Source organism: Myxocyprinus asiaticus, chromosome 31, assembly GCF_019703515.2.
Source record: "Myxocyprinus asiaticus isolate MX2 ecotype Aquarium Trade chromosome 31, UBuf_Myxa_2, whole genome shotgun sequence".
Classification (NCBI taxonomy): Eukaryota; Metazoa; Chordata; class Actinopteri; order Cypriniformes; family Catostomidae; genus Myxocyprinus; species Myxocyprinus asiaticus.
The window spans coordinates 4338569-4363703 of NC_059374.1; the positions used below are offsets into that span (position 1 = coordinate 4338569).

General features: G+C 38.1%; 1 protein-coding gene across 1 annotated transcript in view; it reads right to left on the reverse strand.

The window, feature by feature from the left end:
- Positions 1 to 1282: 1282 nt before the first annotated feature.
- The window catches only part of LOC127422263 (NADPH--cytochrome P450 reductase-like), a 57257-nt gene continuing 33404 nt past the window's right edge, over positions 1283 to 25135 (reverse strand). The window contains exons 7-16 of the mRNA XM_051665659.1: positions 23069 to 23158; positions 22720 to 22818; positions 19012 to 19128; positions 15303 to 15421; positions 15011 to 15192; positions 9200 to 9349; positions 8650 to 8917; positions 6707 to 6852; positions 2724 to 2809; positions 1283 to 2573 (exon numbers count right to left, since the gene is read on the reverse strand). Of these exons, the coding sequence (XP_051521619.1) occupies positions 2429 to 2573; positions 2724 to 2809; positions 6707 to 6852; positions 8650 to 8917; positions 9200 to 9349; positions 15011 to 15192; positions 15303 to 15421; positions 19012 to 19128; positions 22720 to 22818; positions 23069 to 23158 (1402 nt within the window). The 3' untranslated portion in view covers positions 1283 to 2428. The remainder of the gene's footprint in view (positions 2574 to 2723; positions 2810 to 6706; positions 6853 to 8649; positions 8918 to 9199; positions 9350 to 15010; positions 15193 to 15302; positions 15422 to 19011; positions 19129 to 22719; positions 22819 to 23068; positions 23159 to 25135) is intronic.

Here is a 25135-nt window from a genome sequence, read left to right on the forward strand (position 1 = left end):
GTGGGTAATTTATGTTGTAGAATAAAATATCTAAGTATCTTCAAGTAATGTTTTGCCTACCACATACCTTATTTTATGCATACATTTAAAATTGCCATACTAAAAACTCCTAATGGAACTCATGGCCTGAAAAATGCTAATTCTCTTCTGGGTTTTTGGACTCCAACCTGAACTTTAACTAAAATGATATCGGTAAATTTAAGGTGCACTCAGTAACTTTTGTCTTTGTGTCATCTTGGACTTACACTGACACCTAGCGGCTTGGCTGCAGCATCATTTAAAATCAATAGTTTTCAGTTTCAGATGTCATTGTAGAAATGTATTATTCACAGTCAGCCATGATTACTTTAATCAATGAGTGAAAGTGTCCAATAACAGGATGGTTACTGAGATTAAGCGAGTAGTATTCGGCTGGTCATGTGATTCTAACATGGCAGCCCCCATGTGCGGACCCTCTCCATGTAGAATAAAACAGCTTTTATAATGTCACTGATATGACTGGAGTCTTCATTTTAATGTGAGTGATCATGATTTCTTACATATATTGTAAAATTACAATTAATGTCTTTAAGAGTTCAACTTTTTTAATGAGGAAAAAATTACTGAGTGCACCTTTAAATCTATTGTGTTTTTAATGATGCTTCAACTATGCCCCTAGGTGTCAGTGTAAGCCCAATACATTACTGAATGCACCTTAATGTTGCTACTATCACACACATTAGCATATTCAGTTTTACAGTTACATTGAAACACAAAGAAGTTTTTTTTGGGGGTTATTTCTGTCATTGTTTACAGTACAATTCAAAGGTTTGGACAAACTTTTTTCATGTTTTTTTTTTTTTTTTTTTTGTAATTTTTTTTTTAATTCAAAGTCTTATGCTAAAATGCCATTTGTATTATAGACAGATATATGAAATGTATTCATACATGTATGAATTTCTTTATCCATCTAAAATTAGTAGCATCCAGCATACATGGGAACTCCCAATACTGTTTAAAAAACATCGAAGGATGCACATAATGAAGTTTCATTGAACATTTTTGTTCAATGCATAATTCCAATACTTCAATTTATGCAAATTCATAATCATTATGACTTTACGGTTACTCTAAAATGTAATGATGAAGAATTAGTCAAAAAATTTGACTGATACTTTATATCTCAAGATCATGGGTCTGGGCAATAAAACTGTCCTTATGTAGTAAATCTCCTTCTCAAATGGGCAGGCAAAAAAAAAAAAAAACAGAAAAAAAAAAACCAAGAAACATAAAAAAGACAAGGTTGATGTTATATCATAATTTTATTAATTAAAAAGACATGCCTAAATAGTAGTAATGAATAGGAAACAATAGTTGCATATAAAACTGGACTCCTAGTATATATACTTGAATTATCCTAATTTGTTTTTGACATTTTCAGCAGCGATGCCGATCTTTAAGTTTCACTATTAATTAACACCACACATTAAATAAGGCACTAGAGTGGGTTACTTGACAAAGCAGCTCCCCAGACCAGCATTCGACCCCTTGTTTGTGTCTCAGCCTTTTATACATGAGACGATCACAGATTTAATGGTCAACTCTGTAACAAGTCATACAGTGGTTACCACTGGAATGATGAGAAAAGAACAGGCATTTCTGAGCACCTCAAAGAAGAATAAAATGTTCAAGCGCCATCAAGTTTGAAATGGGGTTACATTCATAATCAGCCAAAATTAAAAAAAGAATACAAAATTGAAAAGGGAATATCTAGATATTCAAGATGCTTGTACTTTAAAGAACTAGAAGCAAATATGTCATCCACCCTCACAGAGAAGATGTTTCAGAAACTGAACAGTTAAAAACTGCTTTAAAGACAATATACATACATACACTGGTTCATTTCTGATCAAATAACATGACGTGTCTTTTTCGCATGTTAAGAACAACTTCTATCAAGTGCATACCAATAACATGCAAGTTCAAGTCTCTCCACTTAAAGAAGGCAGCTATCTTTGCCAAAACAGTTCTACTTTTATAATAGTTACATCATCCAGAGTAATCAACTCATTCCACTGCACTTGGCTGCTACTAGAAACGACCAAATGTTTGATTATAAGGGTCTATGCATAATATGAAAGGCTACATTACATTTCCCTCCCTCTAATTCCATGGATTACTATGCCATAATTAGGATGTTCAGAAGGTGATTCCACAGTCAATATTCAACACGTCTTTGTATATATTTACTTTTTTTTTTTTTTTTTTTTTTTAAATACCCAACCATAAGCAATCAGTGTTGAATTCAGCATGGTTTCACTTCAGAATGAGGAGCTGTGTGTCAATGTTTTCCTTTCCTTGACAAACATGCCAGAGTGATAATAGCAAACACATTTAAACCCATCCATAAAAAAAATAAATCAGGAATGTTTCCCTTCTTATAGGCCATTTAACTCCAGACGTCCTGTGAATAGCGTCCCTTTGTCATCAGTTTCTTGATGTAATCTACAGCTTGAGTGCGGCTCATTCCGCCCAGCTCCTCTGCAATCTCGTAGAAGGAGTTCTGGACATCCCGTGCCATGTTCCGAGCATCTCTGAGGGAAGAAAACTTTTAATATTAAAATAGTTTTACAGACAGTTCTATAAAAAACAACAACATTATATCTAAAGCAGTGTTGGGGAGTAAACGTAGACTAACTAAACATAGACCAACACTGATCTGTAGACTGAGTCTCATTACGCACCCACAGATGTAGATGTGTGCGTTGTCTGTGTGAACCAGCCTCCAAATGGTCTCCTTATTGTTCTTTAGGAGATGCTGTACGTACACCTGGGTGTAAAATAAAGAAAAATAAGTCATGCTGTGTTTCTAAAATGTACACAGTTTATAAAATGCATGATTGGCCCATACAGTGTTCAAGCAGTGCTAAAACACACAATATAGTCCCATTTTGTTTTATCTAGCTATTGTGTACACATGTCAGTAACTACACAGATGAGCCAAAACATTATGACCATCTGCCTACTATGCTGTTAGTCCTCTGCATGCTGCCAAAACATTGCCGAACCGCCAAGGCATGGACACAACAAGACCCCTGAAGGTGTCCTGTGGTATCTGGCACCAAGACATTAGCAGCAGATCCTTCAAGTCCTGTATGTTGCGAGGTGGAGCAGCCGTGGATTGAACTTGTTGGTCCAGCACATCCCACAGATGCTCAATCGGATTGAGATCTGGGGAATTTGGAGGCCAGGGCAACACCTTGAACTCTTCATCATGTTCCTCAAACCATTCCTGAACAATGTGTGCAGTGTGGTAGGGAGCATTATCCTGCTGAATGAGACCACTGCCATCAGGGAATACCATTGCCATGATGGAGTGTACCTGGTCTGCAACAATGTTTAGGTAGGTGGCACATGTCAAATTCATGTCCACAAGAATGGTCAGATCCAGGGTTTCCCAGCAGAACATTGCCCAGAGCATCACACTCCCTCCACCGGCTTGTCATCTTCCCACAGTGCATCCTGGTGCCATCACTTCCCCAGGTAAACGGCGCTAACGTACACGGCCGTCCATGTGATATCAAAGAAAACGGGACTTATCAGACCAGGCAACCTTTTTCCACTGCTCCAAGGTCCAGTTCCGACGCTCATGTGCGCATTGTAGGCACTTTCGATGTTGGACAGGGGTCATCATGGGCACTCTGATCGGTCTGCAGCTACACAGCCCCATACACAGCAGGGTGTGATGCACTGTGTGTGGTGACACATTCCATCCGTAACCATCATTACAATTTTCTGTGACTTATGCCACAGTAGACCTTCTGTTGGTTCAGACCAGACGGGATAGCCTTCGTTGCCCTCGCGCATCGATGAGCCTTGGGTGCCCAACACCATGTCACCGGTTTGTGGTTTGTCCCTTCTCGTACCACTGTTGGTAGGAACTCACCACTGCTGACCAGGAACACCCTACAAGCCTTGCCGTTTCAGAGATGCTCTGACCCAGCTGTCTGGCCATAACAATTTGGCCCTTGTCACAGTTGCTCAGGTCTTTACTCCTGCCCATTTCTCCTGCATTCAACACGCTGAATAAGATAACTGATTGTTCACTTACCATCTAGTCTACCCAGACCTTGACATGTGGCCTTGTTAGGAGATGATCAACGTTATTCGCTTCACCTGTGGTAACAGTGTTTTGGCTCATCAGTGAATATCTTCTAGTTTAAGAATGACGCTTCATGTCTTATACAGTGGTGTGAAAAAGTGTTTGCCCCCTTCCTGATTTCTTATTGTTTTGCATGTTTGTCACACTTAAATGATTCAGATCATCAAACAAGTTTAAATATTAGTCAAAGATAACACAAGTAAACACAAAATGCAGTTTTTAAATGAAGGTTGTTATTATTAAGGGAAAACAAATCCAAACCTACATGGCCCTGTGTGAAAAAGTGTTTGCCCCACCTGTTAAAACATAACTGTGGCTTATCACTCCTGAGTTCAATTTCTCTAGCCACACCCAGGCCTGATTACCGCCACACCTGTTCTCAATCAAGAAATCACTTAAATAGGACCTGCCTGATAAAGTGAAGTAGACCAAAAGATCTTCAAAAGCTAGACATCATGCCGAGATCCAAAGAAATTCAGGAACAAATGAGAAAGAAAGTAACTGAGATCTATCAGTCTGGAAAAGGTTATAAAGCCATTTCTAAAGCTTTGGGACTCCAGAGAACCACAGTGAGAGCCATTATCCACAAATGGCGAAAACATGGATCAGTGGTGAACCTTCCCAGGAGTGGCCGGCCGACCAAAATTACCCCAAGAGCGCAGCAACGACTCATCCAAGAGGTCACAAAAGACCCCACAACAACATCCAAAGAACTGCAGGCCTCACTTGCCTCAGTTAAGGTCAGTGTTCATGACTCCACCATAAGAAAGAGACTGGGCAAAAATGGCCTGCATGGCAGAGTTCCAAGACGAAAACCACTGCTGAGCAAAAAGAACATTAAGGCTCGTCTCATTTTTGCCAGAAAACATCTTGATGATCCCAAAGACTTTTGGGAAAATACTCTGTGGACTGACGAGACAAAAGTTGAACTTTTTGGAAGGTGTGTGTCCCATTACATCTGGCTTAAAAGTAACACCGCATTTCAGAAAAAGAACATCATACCAACAGTAAAATATGGTGGTGGTAGTGTGACGGTCTGGGGCTATTTTGCTGCTTCAGGACCTGGAAGAATTGCTGTGATAAATGGAACCATGAATTCTACTCTCTACCAAAAAATCCTGAAGGAGAATGTCCGGCCATCTGTTCGTGACCTCAAGCTGAAGCGAACTTGGGTTCTGCAGCAGGACAATGATCCAAAACACACCAGCAAGTCCACCTCTGAATGGCTGAAGGAAAACAAAATGAAGACTTTGGAGTGGCCTAGTCAAAGTCCTGACCTGAATCCTATTGAGATGCTGTGGCATGACCTTAAAAAGGCAGTTCATGCTCGAAAACCCTCCAATGTGGCTGAATTACAACAATTCTGCAAAGATGAGTGGGCCAAATTTCCTCCACAGCGCTGTAAAAGACTCATTGCAAGTTATCGCAAACGCTTGATTGCAGTTGTTGCTGCTAAGGGTGGCCCAACCATTTATTAGGTTTAGGGGGCAATCACTTTTTCACACAGGGCCATGTAGGTTTGGATTTTGTTTTCCCTTAATAATAACAACCTTAATTTAAAAACTGCATTTTGTGTTTACTTGTGTTATCTTTGACTAATATTTAAACTTGTTTTATGATCTGAAACATTTAAGTGTGACAAACATGCAAAAAAATAAGAAATCAGGAAGGGGGCAAACACTTTTTCACACCACTGTATATCCTATCTTATCCGTATATACATTCATAATATAGCACATCCTCTCTGAACTTGTTGCTTAATATGGAAAAATCAATTTTGTTGGGTCATTAATAATAGCAATACAAGGTAACCAGAGAGGATTCACATGGTATTTGTTTATTTTATTATTATTCTTAAAATAAATCTTGTGAAGAGCATGAGCAGAGCTTTGCTATAGAAAATTTCAAAATTAGCATGTATAACATCTGTACGGACAATTTGCTCCAAGGTGGATAAATATTATTGATTAATGTATTGATTCACAGGTCATAGTAGAGGTGATAATAAATTCACAGCAATATAGTGAATGTGTTAGAGACATTATGAGAGCAGTTTTGTTCACTTATAATTGTGATGTCATTGTGCATAATTTGAGTTCAGTGTGGTACTGTAACGATGGGCTGCTGCTGGCAATGACGAAGACGATGACGAAGAAATGAGGAACCCAAGTGCAATTTAATCCAAACATGAAATCCAAAACATAAATCCAAACGTAAATAAAACATAGACATGAACTTGACTTAACTATGACAAACATGACTTGACTAAACATGGCATGACTAGACTATGAACCAACATTACATTCTACAATACTTGACAAAGGACAATGGAAAACATGAGGGTTTAAATACTTGGATATGGGAGAACACATGACAAAGATAACCAATAAATAGACAGAACTGATAACAAGATAATAAACCAACAAACCAATGAAAACAAGACACATGAACATGGAGGGAAAACATGAAATCACATGACTAGGGACACATGACATGAAACAGGAAATAACTTTCAAAATAAAAGACATGAAAAATATGAATCAACAAAATACACATGACAGGTACCTTCTGTGCCTGGTCTCTGGAGAAAGCGACATTAAGCCCCGTCAGAACGCCAGTCTTTTCGTACTCTTGAAGTTCCTCCTGGTACAGGAAGTCCTCATTTTTGTGACGACAGCCAAAGTACAATACCGTATCTCCAACTTCCTTACCTACACACAAAACAGGTGTACAATCAAATTTGCTCTTTTTTTTATTTTGTTCATACTTTGTGTTATTTGATACCTAAAGGTCTTTTATTTCATATCTGATGTGACTGGAGTCTTCATCTAATGTAAGTGTACATAATTTTCAAAATATATAAAAAAAAAATACTATTCTTTACATGTAAAACATTTTTAATAAGAAAAAACATACTTAAGTGCACCTTGTACCAAGGCTGCAATTGTCTTTTTGTAAGGGAACATGGAACAACAGGGCTTATTTCCATACCACTTTTAAAGATTCTCACAGGAAGTCAACATTGCCAAATCAGTGTCTCAAAATGACCAAAATAAAAACCCACCAAAATATTGTAGCATACCCGCATAAAATGTTAATATGTCACATTCTGACAGTCAATAAAGGCTTGTGTTTTAAAATCAAAACACATTAATTAGTTAATGGGTGTAATTAAGGGTGCTTTCACACTAGCACTTTTGGTGCGCACCCGGGTTCGAATAACGTCAAAGTTCGGTTCATTTGGATGATGAGAACGCTGTTTCCAAAACTCGGGTGCACACCAGTGAACCACACCAGGGTTCGTTTAAAAAAGTGGTCTGGGGTACAGTTCATGTGAACTCCAGTATGGTTGGCTGCTGATATGAACATAATTGTACCAAATCGCGGAATTGATCCACTGTTGATGACGTATAATTTGCGTCTTTGCAGGCTCCAAATGACAATTATTATGGTAAAATGCATTTCTCATACCTGCTTGTGTCCAAATAAATCGCCATCAGAGAGCAGCTCACATTCTTCACATCTTGCAATGAATCCGTGGGCTCGGGGCAGACAAAGGCTAGCATTCTTCACATCATTTTCAAGTGTCATTCTGTGCATGGTAAGTTTTCGTGGTAAATCCAAAGAGAAAAACTTTAACACTTCACTTAACATAGTGACCTCTTCTCAAACTGTTGTTACCTATATACAGTGGTAAACAGTTGCTGCTTGTACTCACGTTCATGACGTAATTGGACCGCGGTTTGGACCCAAATAATATGATGTGAACAGAGTCCAGCGCGGGAAGCGGGAGGGGGTGGAAACAAACTCAGGTTCGGTCCAAGCAATCGAAACAAGTGTGAAAGCACCCTAAGGCCCCAATACCACCCACGTCTCGAAAAGTCGTACTTTTTTCCAACTTAAAGGGCCAGTTACGATATTTATGATTGCTGGCCGCATACAAATTGGTAGATACATAGACGAACTCATACCCTTCAAATCCAAATTGTTTCAAGTCTGTTTAGGGTACAAATATTTTCTTAATTGGCACCTAATGTTGGGGAAGAAATGGGTTTTAGACATGGGTAGGATTGGGGTTTTTGCACTCATTTAAAGACCAATGATACTACTAAATGTGTTGAGATCTTAAAACATAAGCTTTGATTAACTTTCTGTCAAGTTCCTTTCATCATTATCATTTCTATCCTTGATAAAAAAAAATAAATAAAAAAATTAAAAAAAAAGATTAGTTGGTTATGGACGGTACAATATTCTCCTCACTTTGAGACAATTGTTTGCCAATTTTGAATACCTATTACAAATTCCCTGACTGCTGTCTCAAGATTGCCTCTTCTGTTGCAATTTTCAAAGACAGTATGTCATTAGTAATGGCCCTTTCTGGATATTGACATTGCCTACATGACACTTCATGCTCATTTGTAGTTCAAATGTCATTCAGTTGTAATGCTGCAAATGATTGAATTGAGGAAATACAAAACACCAGCACTCCATCACCTGCATACTCCTACCTTGTTCTTTGAGCCATCCTCGCTCCTGAATGAAGCCTATGAAGGGTGCGATGCCGGTGCCAGGTCCGATCATGATCACAGGGTTTGTGGACTTAAAGGGCAGGCGGAACTGAGATTTGCGGATGTACATGGGCACTGTGGCCTTGTGTCCATTATCAGTTGGTAATTTGTTCTTGAGCCAGTTAGTGGCGACCCCTTTGTTGACACGGCCTGTTTTAGTCTCATACTCCACCACTACAGCGCAGATATGGATACTGTTGGGGTGGACCTGTCACATGAGACAACCATTGAACTACATGCGTAGTGCAACATACAGTAAAAATTGTATATTCATTAAAATACAATGGGTGAAATGTATCATTTCTGTGCTACTAGTGGCAACAAATTGAATTGTTTGATAGCCTCACTGAGCCAAACACTGTTCAGGAAAACAACTATGAATGGCTTACTTAAAGCTGTCTTTGTACATTAAACTAGTAGGTGACTTAAAGTATTTTAACATTTAAAAATGTACACACTTTGCCTGTAACATAAAGAAAAAATAACTGACCTTGGAAGAAGATGCAATTGAATAATAGCGCGCTTGCAGTCGTGGCAGAAGCTCACACAGGTGATCGACAGGTGGCCGCAAAGACGGAAAATCCTCAAGAATAGCCAAAATATTCCTACACGAGTCCAGCACCCAGCTCTGATACAGCGCCTGAAAGATTATGAAGACAATTTCACAACAAATACTGTTAGTCATCTCACTATGACTTAAAAAAAATGTCCATACCGGAGTGCATGTTTGCCTATTCACACTTAGACATTCGAGAGAGAAAAAATATTTATCAAACATTGAACGTATTGTAGTGTATTATAACTGTAGTAAAAATTATTTATGAGAAGTTCTAACATATTCTAAGGTATATTATGAGACATTATGAATGGATTATAATGCGTTTACAATGCATTATAAATATAAGCTTCATAGAAAGTGTTTATTGAAACATATAATCAATTGCATTTAGGCTTGGAATCGATGTCTTTTTCAGACATCGATAATCGGAAGATTAAGAAGAACACAACTTTAATAAAGTTTGAGCGGCAGGGTAATTTAAAGGGGGGGGGGGGGGGGTCGCACACCTGAAGCATCTGATGGACGACATTCTATAATTCAAAACAATTATTTAATTTCTACAAAGGTAAAAACACACCACCAAAACATTCTGCAGTGCCACGGAGTGCAACTCGCATAGTTTTCCATTAAATTAGACCCAAATCATTATCAAAGGACAGATTATTTACTCTAGCCATCACTGGATGATCTATTATGAACATGTATCTTTCATAGAGCCTACACAATGTATTTTCAGTTACAAGTATATTGTTTTGTGGTTTGACAGCTTAAATGAAAGGATACATACAGAGAAATTGCATAATAAACCTTGCCATTTCTAATCGTTCAGTTTGTGCAGTTTCACCAGTTTCATAAACTAAACTGTAAGATCAACATCACTTAGTTCATTCTTCAAGAAGTACCAAAACGTTCGTAACTCTGGACTGCCATCTCCTTCCCTGCCTCAGCTCATCCTGTGTGTGTGTTTGTGTGTGGGATACGTTACGCTGGATTCACACATACTCCATGAGCAGGGCATGAGCGAGACGTGAGGAACACATTGCATTTGAGCTTTCACATTGGCCACGTCTCTTTTCTAGGTTCCTAAGGCAACGGCGGGCAGTCACTTTGCACTTGTTTATTAGTGTACTTGGTCATGATTGGTTAATATATCAAAGTCCCTTTCAAGGCAAGTCAGTCCACTCTGCGGTCATCTTTGGAATGATCTTGGGCAGGCTGGGCAGCTTTTTCTTTGTAAACAAGTGGCATAAAAGTACAGCCCCTATCTACTTGAATGGGGAAAGACTGAAATTTCCAAAATGATTGGTCATGATTACGATCAAAGAACATAATTAAAGTCAACAGTTAAATCTGACAACAATAGTATCATAAATGTTTTTTTCAGGCTGGATAAGCTAATGCGCATGCGTTCTTGAGTTGATTGACAGGCGATGTCTTTATCTATAAGGTGATTGGCTCTTTTACCTGTAAGGCAGGACTTACAATTTCTCCCAATCATTTTAATACCAGTGGTCCGTCTCTTCTAAACTGTCTCTGTATATACAGTGGCATGCGAAAGTCTGGACACCCCTGATCAAAATTTCTGTTGCTGTGAACAGCTAAGCGAGCAAAAGATGGCCTGATTTCCAAAATGCTTAAAGTTAAAGATGACACATTTCTTTAATATTTGAAGCAATTTTACTTTGTTATATTCATCTTTTACAGTTTCAAATTAACAAAAAAGGAAAAGGGCCCGAAGCAAAAGTTTGGGCACCCTGCATGGTCAGTACTTAGTAACACCCCCTGGCAAGTATCACAGCTTGTAAAAGCTTTTTGTAGCCAGATAAGTGTCTTTCAATTTTTTCCATTCTTCTAGTTCTGTGAGATTCTTGGGCCGTCTTGCATGCGCTGCTCTTTTGAGGTCTATCCACAGATTTTCAATGATGTTTAGGTCGGGGGACTGTGAGGGCCATGGCAAAACCTTCAGCCTGCGCCTCTTGAGGTAGTCCATTGTGGATTTTGAGGTGTATTTAGGATCATTATCCTGTTGTAAAAGCAATCCTCTTTCCATCTTCAGAATTTTTACAGATGGTGTGAAGTTTGCTTCCAGAATTTGCTGGTATTTAATTTAATCCATTCTTTCTTCAACCAGTGAAATTTTCTCCTGTGCCACTGGCATCAACACAAGCCCAAAGCATGATCGATCCACCCCCGTGCTTCACAGTTGGAAAGGTGTTCTTTACATGAAATTCTGCACCCTTTTTTCTCCAAACATACCTTTGCTCATTAACTCAAAAAGTTATATTTTAACTTCATCAGTCCGCAGGACTCGTTTCCAAAATGCAACAGGCTTGTTTAGATGTCCATCTGTGAGGATGCAGGAAAGGTTTTCTTCTCATTACTCTTCACCATGAAGGTCGTATTTGTGCAGGTGTCGCTGTAGAACAGTGCACCACTACTCCAGAGTCTGCTAAATCTTCCTTAAGGTCTTTTGCCATCAAACAGGGGTTTTGATTTGCCTTTCTAACAATCCTACGAGTAGTTCTCTCTGAAAGTTTTCTTGGTCTTCCAGACCTCAGCTTGACCGCCACCATTCCTGTTAACTGCCATTTCTTAATTACATTTCAAACTGAGGAAACGACTACCTGAAAATGCTTTGCTATCTTATAGCCTTCTCCTGCTTTGTGGGCATCAATTATTTTAATTTTCAGAGTGCTAGGCAGCTACTTAGAGGAGCCCATGGCTGCAGATTGTTGGGACAAGATTTGAGGAGTCAGAGTATGTATAAAGCTTTGATTTGCATCACCTGGCCTTTCCAAATGATGATTGTGAACAAGCCATAGCCATAACAAGCTTATTAAGGTCTGAGACCTTGGTAAAAGTTATCTGAGAGCTCAAATCTCTTGGGGTGCCCAAACTTTTGCATGGTGCTCCTTTCCCTTTTTTCACTCTAAAATTGTACAAAATAAAAAGAACACACTAATACTGCTTAAAATGTTGAAAAGAATGTTTCATCTTTAACTTTATGCCTTTTGGAGATCAGCTCATTTAACTATTCACAGCAACAGAAATTTTGACCAGGGGTGCCCAAACTTTTGCATGCCACTGTATAAAACATGGGCAAAAGTCCTGCGGTTTATTTATTTATTTATTCTTTCCTTTATTTAGTTATTTTGTGTTTGCATGCATGCAGACCTATACATATAGTGCACTGTAGGTTCAGTTGAAATATTTTTGATCTGCTTTTGTTTCTTTTCTATAATCTCCTGGTTCTTTTAATTTCCTACTGCACCCAATTTGTAATTTTCTAGTCCAGCATGAGCTGTGTGGCAAAAATAGGCTCGGCGACGAAACTGTCCGCCCACTGCTGTGTCTGGGACGCTTCACCTCATGACTCACGCTTACAATATGAAGGGTGTAATCTGTTAACATGAGCGCTAAAACTAAAACGCGCTGCTCATGCCTCGCTCATGGAGGATATGTGCAACCACCATTATATCACCGTCTTGTGGTCTCCCAACGCTATTATGCCAGACTGTTAAACAGAGGCCAATTGAGTGAATTGGAAAGCATGCAAATTGGGCTTCTAATTTAAATGTCTGCTAATTTCAGTATATTGATGTGTCAAAAATATATTGATAGAATACTGTGCCGATCAATAATCGATATATAGATCATTAATGACATCCATAATTGCAATTACGACAATTGTGTAATTTTTTTTCTTTTCCGTTCTACCATATCGGTTACTAACACACTGTTAGTGGTGGGGATTCATCCTAGTGACTTCTTGTTCACTGATTTGTTAAGTCACAATTTTTGCAGAATACATCTTTATGCCAGTAGGTGGCGACAATTCAGCAATTATGCATCTTTTATGCGTTATGAGTAATTGAATTATTGAATTTACTCAAATGTGCATGTCCACAAATCTACCAACAGACTTTATAACAGTATTTAAGCATTTTCCCAAAAAATGACATCAAAGCAGATCTATCATTTTCCCTCCATTTTGTGAACTGCGACTTTCAAGTTACACAAAAAAAGACATCCTTACTGTCATAAATCACACAACGCAGTCAAGCATGTGTTCGGAAACCCCCAACCCACCCCCCTCCCAAAAACAAAAACTCTTCGGATCTGCATGAATTGCTAAAGTGCCCAATTTTGGAAACAAAACTGCGAATTTCAACAAAGAATGTGCTGTTTGCAAGTTTTTTTGTTTTTTTTTTGAGAGAGATTCATTTGTTTGATAATTGAAAAAAATTGACCAACCGATAAGCCTTAGCGTCATGCGGCTATTAACGAAGCTAGCACAATTTCAGTGTTGGGGAGCAGTTAACTAAAACTAGTGAGGCTACTAAATTAACTACATTTTTCAGTAGCCTAACAGTAGCTCAGCTACGTTCATAGCGTAGCTTTTCCAGTAACAAGCTACATTTTCCGGCGGGTAGCACAGTAGCATCATTTGTCACATTATATTGAGAACACAGCAATGAGGGAGTAATCAAACACGTTCAGCTAAACAGTCCTCGCTCTCATGTAACACTCAGAAAACCAAATCATTTAAGTGAATAGGTTCAGTTAATGTAAAAGAACTTTAAGTTTATATTTAGCTTATATTTTCCGATTCATTTTATTGAGTCGGTTCTTTCGAACAGATCATGTAAATGAACTAGTTCACATAAATTATTTACTGATTCACTGGAACCCCATGCAGACTTTGCCTTCTTTTTTTTTTTTTTTTTAAAGCTAAATATTTAGTTAATTGCTGCTGTTTATAACTACCGTGTATTTCCATGCAGTTATATAAAATAGGGTGTTTTCTAGTATTAATAGTGTATATTAAGTATACATTTATGTTCAATTCAATGGGGGGGGGGGGGGGGTTTCCACTTTTTCACCCAATTTGGAATGCCCAAGTCCCAATGCGCTTTTAAAGTCCTCGTGGTCGCGTAGTGATTCGCCTCAATCTGGGTGGCGGAGGATGAATCCCAGCTGCCTCCGCGTCTGAGACCGCCAACCCGCACATCTTATCACGTGGCTTGTTGAGCACGTTGTCACGGAGACATAGCGCGTGTGGAGGCTTCACGCCATCTACTGCGGCATCCACGCTCAACACACCACGCACCCCACCGAGAACGAACCACATTATAGCGACCACGAGGAGGTTACCCCATGTGACTCTACCCTCCCAAGCAACCGGGCCAATTTGGTTGCTTAGGAGACCTGGCTGGAGTCACTTAGCACGCCCTGGGATTCGAACTAGCGAACTCCAGGGGTGGTAGCCAGCGTCTTTTACCACTGAGCTACCCAGGCCCCCCCGTTTAACCCTTTACGGTTTTACTATAGTAATATTGTAGTAACCATGACTATAGTAGCCATGGTTAATTTTGTGGTCACTATGGTTTTACTACAAATACTGTACCATGTTTAAAATATAGTTACTGTAGTAAAATCATGATCACCCTAAATAATAATATAACTACTATATGAGGTGATGTGACTGAATTGAATGTCTGTTTGCAAATGCAGTAACTACACATTTAGTTAAAATTTTGTCAAAATTGAGAAATTTGTGGATGAAATGGATTGTATTTTGCAAAAAAAGAGTGAAATCTTGTCTGGTGAGTTGAAGGCTATTTTACTTTAAAGCAATTAAATTCTGTATTGTCAGGTGGGTTGTATGTGTGTTGCGTGAATGACTTGAGCGTTTCCTTACACTCTTGGTGTAAATGGGCCTTTTGTGACAGTGACGCTTACTTTGCCCTCAGGTGAGGAGGAGGCCATCTTACGCATGTTCTCCTGTTCTTTGGGGTCGGAGGCGTATTGCGCCAGTTCATACAGCACATTTGTGCGCGGACAGTTTGTGATGTCCAGATAGTGTGTCAAGGCGATGCGGTACGTGGTGGGGCAGGGGAACGGATGCTTCTTATTGGATTCCTCTGAAAGAAAGTACGCACTCATATTTCAGACACACAGCTATAGTAATGTTGACTATTACACAGACCTTAATGAGTCGTTCCAGTTAAACTGCACAGGGTTAATGGCATACCGTCAAGGTTATTGAGGGAGATAACAGTATCAAGGTCCACTCCAAGGATCTCACCAATCCTGTTCACTATAGCTGTGTCATTGATGGGATACACCGCAACATGGTCTCCTGATTCATACCTGCATGAACAGATTTAAATCGGTTAGCTCTTGAAAAATAAATTAATTAATTTTGGATTTAAAGGTGCACTCAGTAACTTTTGTCTTTGTGTCATCTTGTACTTACACTGACACCTAGCGGCTTGGATGCAGCATCATTTAAAATCAATAGTTTTCAGTTTCAGATGATAATGTAGAAATGTAGTATTCACAGTCAGTCATGATTATTTTAATCAATGAGTGAAAGTGTCTAATAACAGGATGGTTACTGAGATTAAGCGAGTAGTATTCGGCTGGTCATGTGATTCTAACATGGCAGCCCCCATGTGCGGACTCTCTCCATGAAGAAGAAAACAGCTTTCATAAGGTTACTGATATGACTGGAGTCTTCATTTTAATGTGAGTGATCATGATTTCCTACATATATTGTAAAATTACAATTCATGTCTTTAGGAGTTCAACTTTTTTTAATGAGGAAAAAATTACTGAGTGCACCTTTAAAATATAAAAAGTTTCCATTATAACACAAAAGAACACCGTATCCAGCCAGTCAGGTCTAGTCATTTTTATTTGTATAGTGCTTTTCACAACACACGTCGTTTCAAAACAGCTTTACAGAAAATCATGCTTTAACAGAAAAATAAGCTGTAATATCTGTAATGTCTTAAAAATAACTAAATGTCAGTTATTCTAATACAAACTAGTAATTAAAGGAATATTGCGGGTTCAATACAAGTTAAGCTCAGTCGACAGCATTTGTGGTATAATGTTGATTACCACAAGAAATTCGTCCTTTTTTTTTTTCTTTTTTCTTTTCATCCCCTTTTCTCCCCAATTTGGAATGTCCAATTCCCACTACTTAGTAGGTCCTCGTGGTGGCGCAGTTACTCACCTCAGTCCGGGTGGCGGAGGACAAGTCTCAGTTGCCTCCACTTTTGAGACTGTCAATCCACGCATCTTATCATGTGGCTCGTTGTGCATGAAACGCGGTGACTCACAGCATGTGGAGGATCATGCTTCCCTCTGCAATCCACGCACAAATTACCACACGCCCCATTGAGAGTGAGAACAACTAATTGTGACCACGAGGAGGTTACCCCATGTGACTCTACCCTCCCTAGCAACCGGGTCAATTTGGTTGCTTAGGACAGTGGTTCTCAAATGGTTTTGCTTGAGGACCCAGATTTTACATAGGAAATCAAGTGGCGACCCGCCATAGTAAAAACCTGACCTGTATTTAATGTATCCTGAGTCGCATTTCCTTTTATCTTGCGTAGTTTTGTTCATGGTTTTCAAGTATAAGGGCATGCATCAAGTGACATTATTTTTGCTATTGATGTCAACAACAAAAGCTACGGGAAGTTTTCTCTCCCCCCTTTTAAAAATTTAAGGGCATATTTATTTATATGCTATGAGCCCATTATTATCCCGTTTGTTTCCTACTTTCAAACATCATTCAAACAGAATTACACAGGAGGACAAGTCAATGTACCAGTGGTTAATGGTTAAATTACCATGGTTAAGTCAATGTAGCTAGTCTTAAATAATAGTAGGCTAATAATAATAAATTATATATTGATGAAAAAAAATAAAAATACTAGCCGAAAAACATTTTGAAACTTTAACTACAACTGCCACTGTTGATATAAAAATGAGGTCTATAGATTCTACCTATAGATTATTTCATGTGAAACTATAACATCTTGTCAAAATATAACGGTTACTTTTACACATGTAAAATCGTGAAACAATTTTGTAAAGGTGATGATGTGTAATGATTTTATTTTTTTTTAGCGCATAGCACAGTGTTGCTCTTTTCCTCCTCAGTGCTGTTTGGCATGTCAGGGCTGCCTACTGTTTGAGAGGTTTGACTTGACTTCCTCCGTAACGCTTTAAACTAGAAAAGTCTCACTAGATTTGAAATCGGTCACATCACTTTTGAAGTCTGCATGCCGCAATATTGAGGGAAGCCCGGTAGTTGCGCGTGTGTGTCAGGGAGCAGAGCAGATCATTAGCGCGAGCTGGTAGGCCTACCGTTACCCTCGTATGAATGCTTTAATCGCACCGCGAAAATATCGCAGTGCAGATGAGAAGCTTTTAGCTGAATGTAAGATTATCATGAAATAATCTCTTCATTAAATATTATATTATCATTAAATAATCTCTATCACTTGGGTGGCCCCTGAACAATCTTCAATGGGAGAACCACTGCACTGTTCTTTCCCTGCTGTCTGTGACCCAGTCAGAATAGAACTGCGACCCACTTATGGGTCGCGACCCTCCAGTTGAAAAACACTGTCTTAGGAGACCTGGCTGGAGTCACTCAGCACGCCCTGGATTCGAACTCGCGACTCCAGGGGTGATAGTCAGCGTCAATACTCGCTGAGCTACCCAGGACCTTACTCATCATTCTCTTTAAAAAAAGCACAAATCTGGGTTTCAGTGAGGCACTTACAATGGAAGTGAATGGGGCCAATCCGTAAACGTTAAAATACTCACTATTTCAAAAGTATAGCCACAAGACATAAACAATACATGTGCTAACAAGATTTTAGGGTGATAAAATCACGTACTACATTTTTCTGTGTAAAGTTAAAGCCAATTTTACAACTTCATTGCCATGATGATGTAATGTCAACAAACCCTAAAATGTTAAAATTATGATTTAAACAACTTTACAGCTCAAATAATACACAAGTTTTAACAGAAGTATTAATGCAAGTGATTTTATAAAACTGTAAGCTTCGCATTTCTGCCTTTAAAACCTGCAAAAATTGGCCCCATTCGTTTCCATTGTAAGTGCCACAATGTAACCTCGGTTTTTGTATTTTTTTTTTTTTTAAAGAAAAAGAGGGACGAGTCGAACATATTTTTTGTGGTAATCAACATTATGCCACAAATGCTGTCGACTTAACTTGTATTGAACACAGAATATTCCTTTAAATGAATGGAAATCCTGTACTATTTTATCAAAAAGCAGTGCAATAAATGATACCGCAGTTTTGCCTTTAGTCCATTCTACCTCTATAAACACATCATCAATGATGTCAGCATATAGCATATGGAGTCCATACGAATGTGCATTGAGTGCTTTTTCTTTCTTTTTTTCTTTAATATGGAGCTAAAGCTGTGAGTGACATCTTGTGTGAAAACATGGTGGAAATATGCAAATCTGAATAATCCATTAATAATTGTATCCACCAACAATAAAGAGGTTGCGTTATCATTTTTGTCTTCTGTAATCAACAAAAGTTATTTCAAAAACATTTTCCCCCCCCCCACAAGAAAATAAGACAGAAAAATTACAGTGTATGTCTTTAAAAATTCTTTATGATAACTAATTATTATTAATATTTATTTATATAACTTTATTAATATTTAACTATTTCATATTTTAAACAAATAATTTCATATTTATTTTAAACACACACACACACACTGCTTTTACTACATGCTAACAACAATTATTCAGCTACAATACCACAACCATTTGCAGGATGTGGATTTCTACACCTTTAAACAGAAGTTACACTGTCATCCTGCTGTTTTAAGAACATGGCACAAACCTCATGCTATCTGAAAACCAGCATGCTAGATCATACGTGTGTTACCTGATCTTAGACCCCGTGATGTCCAGCTCCAGGTGCATCAGGTGTCTGATTCCACCCTTATTGAGTTTACGGTTCACAGTCACAGGTGCCAGGAAAGGATTCTTTGCATCAAATGGCCTGTGAGAACACACAATGAAAGACTGAACAGACCAAGTGTGTATGCTGGAAGTCTCTACTGATGCTGTATACTCATTCAGACTAAAACAGCATTGCAGTCATTCTTTGTATTATTGTTGGTTTTATGTTTCTTTTACCCTTTTATATACTACACTGTAGGATTGCGTGGCATACCGGTTCTAACAAAATATCGCAATACCAAAAAAATTTAAATGGTACAATATCATTTTGTTGTTAATTTCGGTACCATATTAAAGTATGCTGCCATTAGCAAAAAAAAAAGCCTCTATATGGCCAAGTGTGATCATTAAACAACAGAAGGATGTCATTTAATGAAACAATATGCATTCACATGCGCTGTACGCTACAGTATAAGAGGCGCCTCTCTGCTCTGTCATCTCCACACACACACATGCACGCAAACATGCACACAAACGCAACACACACTACTAATGCTTGATTTTCATGCAGTGTGTCCAGTAGTATCCATCTGCAGAGCCACAGATCTGTGTATTTAGTGTATAAACGGCTGTGAACGGCTTGATATAACGAACCCTATACAGGAAGATCTTTCAAAATAAAAGTCCTGCTGAAATGAGAGCTCTATTCAACTTACTGTGCAAAATGGAAGACATTGAGACATTAAGTGTAATATTCAAAGCAGTCGCACTAATACTCATAGTAACAATAATATAATATTAAATGGTTATATTATTAGTATTATTAGCTGTAAGCAATATCACATAAGCAAGTGTACTGAATATCAGCATGTTGTGATTCAGCCATGGCAGCCTTTTGCCTCAGGTAAACAGATTGTTCTCATTTGATGTTTTCATTAATACTGTAAAGCTCTGTGCATCTTTTTTTTTTAATTTGTTTTTTTTACCAAAAATATATACAGTGTGTGTGTATATATATATATATATATATATATATATATATATATATATATATATATATATATATATATATATATATTTGTTTAGATTATATTTTCATATTTATAACATTCATACTCATTCTTTATTATTGCTATTTTCTACGTTTTATAATAATAGCTATCAAAACTATGAAATAACACAAATGAAAGTATGAAAGTAAGTAATGCAGTGAACAAGATCATGTTTTAACAAATTGAAACATATATTTCAGCTTTGTGAAAGTAGACAAATGAATAGGCCTTTATCACAGTCCGCAAGTCCTCACATCCGGCTCCGAATAGTAGTGTAATCAAACATCTGCCCATAGATCTATCTATGGACGATTGGCAGTTTTAATAAATAACTCTAACCAACTTGGATGTATTTGGCAGAAAACATCATCCACTTTATTGTTTCTTTGGCTTCACACAGCACTTTACCATGTGTGTTATCTACTACTTTAATGTTTAATAGTATCTGAGCAATGTGATTGTCAAAGCAAAGTTTTCCTTGTATATGAGGAGTTGCGCTGTTCAGGTTAGCCCCAGAGGATTAATGTGCTCAACTTAAGCCAGAAGAGACCGCGTTTAAGTCTTTTAATGTCATTGTTTTCACTATTGCAGGATGTTCATGTTTATTTTAAATTTAATACAGTTGTAGACACTGGGATATATTCATCTCTATGCATTTTTTACATTGCCATTGAAACTTCCAGGAGCAGAAGTTGTTTTTACACTACTAACTGAAGCTTCCGCTATGCGAACGCGGAAGTGTGATAAAGACCTATTACATTAATATGTAGGCACAATTTATATTAATCTACAAAACAAATTTCAAGCATTTAAGCATAAAAATTTCAGTCAAACAAATTCAGTCCAGTGTGTCAATGTTTTTACTTGTAGTGTATATACAAATCCCTGAAAGATTTAGCAGAAACAGGGACATTATTATGTTGGCTGGACGAGTCAACAAACTTTGTTTATCCCTAAAAAGAGACCAATATTTCTTACATTTTGGTGAAATATTGAGTTTACATTAACCAAACTTGGTACAGACCTTCAGACTGTTCTGACTTGGTGATATGTCGTTTCTAACTGATCGGCCTTACGGTTTTCGCACAGCCAACGATTAAAAATCAGAAAAATCCTTTACACCCGTCTACACTGGATGCGAGTGATGTGTCAATGCGCTGTTCCATTTTGCACTGCACATCCTGGCGCTACTACTGCCAACAACACAAATAAACTGTTTATAATGTCTGTGTCGATACATTAAGTGTAGACAGCCTCAAGCCGTTACGTTGTGACATTGTTACACCCTGGCCACGTTCACACAGCGGCAGAATACGACTGTCAGACCTGTTTTGAATAAGGTTGTCAGACCTGTTTTGAGTGCTTAATACAGTTGCATTCCCACACAGGACAGTTATTTAAGAGTGTGACAACCGCATTCTATAACCGAACTGACACCCGCAAATGTTCAGGTCTCACAACCGCATTCTTGGCAAACCTGTGCTGTGTAAACGGAACCGTACTGGACAACTAGCTGTCTGTCACATCATATGTGAAAGCCTCGCAGCACTGTATGTGTCCCATGTTAATCATGAGGGGTTTCGTTAACTTATAGAGATGGAGATGTGAGCTGCGTGTCATTCGTAGATCCAACGGCTGAAGGTCTTTCACCGAAGCTGCATGCCATTGCGAGCTGCACGACAAATGCTGCGCTCTTAACTCAATTAAAAAAAACATTCAAAAGGCACTGTCGGTTAATTATGATCTGATGAATGAACTCGCGCCTCATTTAGACTTATTTAATAATGTGCCATCAATTGTGATAAGACATGCTGGTGTTATGGACGTCGCCATCTTTGATATTTACGTTAGTCACTGTCACTATGGTTACAGCTTTCAGAATATGGGCTTGACTTTGGATGTTTGTTCATACAGACTGTATTCAAGCCGCTACTGTAAGATGTTGTTTTAACAGGACATTTCAAGACTCACACCTTTAAGTAAATGCGGTTGTCAATCCCAAACACTGACTGTGTGAACGTAGCCCGTCTACACCGGACACAAGCGGCGTGTCGCGCCAAAAGCAATAGAACCCCATTATAATCAATGATGCTGTCTACATTAGAAGCGTCCATTGCGGCACGTCCATCGCACCGACAGTAAACGGGTGTCCAGTTCCATTTTGCGCTCGCGTGCTAGCACTACTACTGTCAGTAACACAAATGAATGGTTTAGAATGTTTGTGTTGATGCATCCAGTGTAGACAGGGTGTTACATTAACGGAATGTTTAAATAGGCCAATGGAGTGCTAGTAAATTCAAACTCTAACTGTCAAAAATTCTAATGTAAACAAACACACAAAAGGCCTTTGATCTGCCATCAAACTTTTAAAATGAGTTAAAGCTTTCAGACAAGGCTTTCAATCCAACATCACAGTTATTCTTGACAAACTTTACCTAGTATCTTAATCAAAATGTCCTTTATTACCACTTATACTCCAAACCTTTTCATAGTGTGATACTGTCTAACAAATACAGCTAAAGTTGTGTTTAATTATAAAGCACCTTTAACAAACACCCTTTATTAACTGGGTCAAATTCAGGCAGGTGGGAGTGTTATACTGTTGTCAAGGTTATGGGTGAAGAATATGTTTTACTCACGGCTTCTGGTTCTCAAAGCTCTTGAGGCGTCCAAGCTCTCCAGTGTAGACCTTATTCATGTTCAGATCAGTGTGTACCTTCAATTCGTACTGACGGATGCTGAGAGACACAGAGGGAGTATGTAAGAGAGACAATGTGTGCTCCTATTACAAACCTGCTTTCCAAAAACAAATCCTATTCTTCAGTTTGTATTTCGAACGTTGAGCTCTAGTCTAAAAAAGCTGTTAAGCGCTATTAACAAGCAGAGAACAGTATCTCAATAAACTCAGGTCACTGTGACCCTCTAACAAAGACAGAAAGAGGAAAAGAAGGTCCTGAAGAGTTGGAAAAGATTGTTGAAGTTTCAGACCTGGATTCTTCACCAGTCGCTTCAACTCCAAAGTGTTCACAAACAGCCGGCCAGAATTGCTCTCTCCATGAAACAAAGTCCTCCTCAAGACTGAGAGACACACACAATTAAATCTATTATGTTTAGTTTAATTAAGTCTTTTGTGTTTACATCAAACATAATCTCAACTTGTTTTCCTTCAGGACTGAGATTTTACATTGGACATTATGTACCAAAAATGTTTATGGTGCAAAACAGAATGTTCTAAGAAACAACATATTTATTCATGGTTATTTACTAATATTAAGATGTAAAGCTTTTGAAAACTCAAGGGTCAGTTTGTCAAATCATATAGTGTTTTGGCTGCACCAATTCAGACTTTGTTCATAGTCTGTTATTTGTTGTTGGTGACCTAAAACTAAGGACTATAAAACTGCAGATTCTAACATTTTCATATTTTTTCAGCCCCCTGAAATGTTTATTATTCCTAAGAAAAAATTTAATAAAATTTGGGAAGCCATGTTTAGGGTACAATATGTCAAGAATGATGATTGCTGGCCTCAAACATAAACATGTAAACTGGTCTTTTAGCATGGGAACAGGGCACATATACTGTAGCTCTACTTTCATGCCAAGATTCTCCTGAGTGGTCAACACTGTCAAATGAGTACCTCAAAATGAGCAAAATATTGTACCATACCTGACTAACATGTTAATATTTCACACTTTGATCATGATAGATACTTTCAAAACACATTTATGAGCATCCTTGGTCTTTTTATTAGCATAATTAAGGCACCAATACCGTCAACGCCTGTTGATTCATTTTTATGGTCCAATTTTGAAATTATCTGTAACCTGAGGACATTCTGAACAATTTGGAGTTTGTCCATGCATCTACTAGAGAATGACCGATATATCGGTTTTACAGATTATTCAGTGCCGATAGTTGCTTTTTGGAACTAACATTATTGTTAAAAATCAACGCTGATAGTTGCTGATTTTCTATCCCTCCATGTTCATCTGTGGCCAAAAACTACCATCTGGTGAATACATAAATGATAATACGAAATGTTATTAAAAAAAAAGACACATACGAAGGATAGATATGATTGAATGTTTATTTATATAACCTTTATTGATTGTTGAGTTCATGTTGATTTTGACTGACATTGTACCTAGAGAAAAGGAATTATTTTTATAATACCGGAATACCATACAACTGACAAGCAATTGCTGATGATCTACTGTTGATGAATTTCTGCTCAAACAGTATTTATTAGCCGCTGTGACCATGATTACTTTATAGTGTTTCTACTGTAATACATTATGGATGATTGTAAGTGTGCATGTTGTGTTTCCCTTGTGTGTTTGTGTGAGCTGGAAGCACAGACATTTCAAAATAAGAGTTCCTGGAGTATTTTGGGCTTGTTAAAATAGTTTGAATAGTTAAAAGTCCCGTGTTATGCTCCAAATCATAATCTTTACTGGTTATTATGGGGATTTTGGCCACTTCAGTTATAATTTTTGGCTAAATCCACTACCTGTCAACCTCCAGCATCTACCAGTTTAAATAAGGCTAGCAATCATCCTTGAGATATCGTAACTTAAACATGGCTTCTCATTTGTTTTTTGGCCTGGAAATAATAAACACTTCAGGGGGGGCTGATAAACATAAAAATTATAGAATCTACATTAATTATGTAACAGACCTTAGTTTTAGGTCCCCAGACAACAATTCTGTCAGATTTGACAGACTGACCAGCAAGTGTGTTTGTAAGCACGTTCTTACACCGATAATGCTAAATAAGCAGACGTGTGTGGTCATGTAAACACGTTAAACCATTTTCCTTTATCGGGGTAAGGTCATAAACAGCTTACAAATAAACCGGTAGACACAGGTAAATTGTTTTGCCTATTACCCAGATTTTGTGTGTCATGTAAACATCTTTACTGGCATTCCAATGTGCGAACGTGTTGTGCGCATGCTTCTTCACGGTTTGACATCAAAAACAGAGAATAACATGATTATTTCAAATCTTATGTAAACACGTTTTTTTTTGCTTTGTCGGATCTTTTACATAAGCA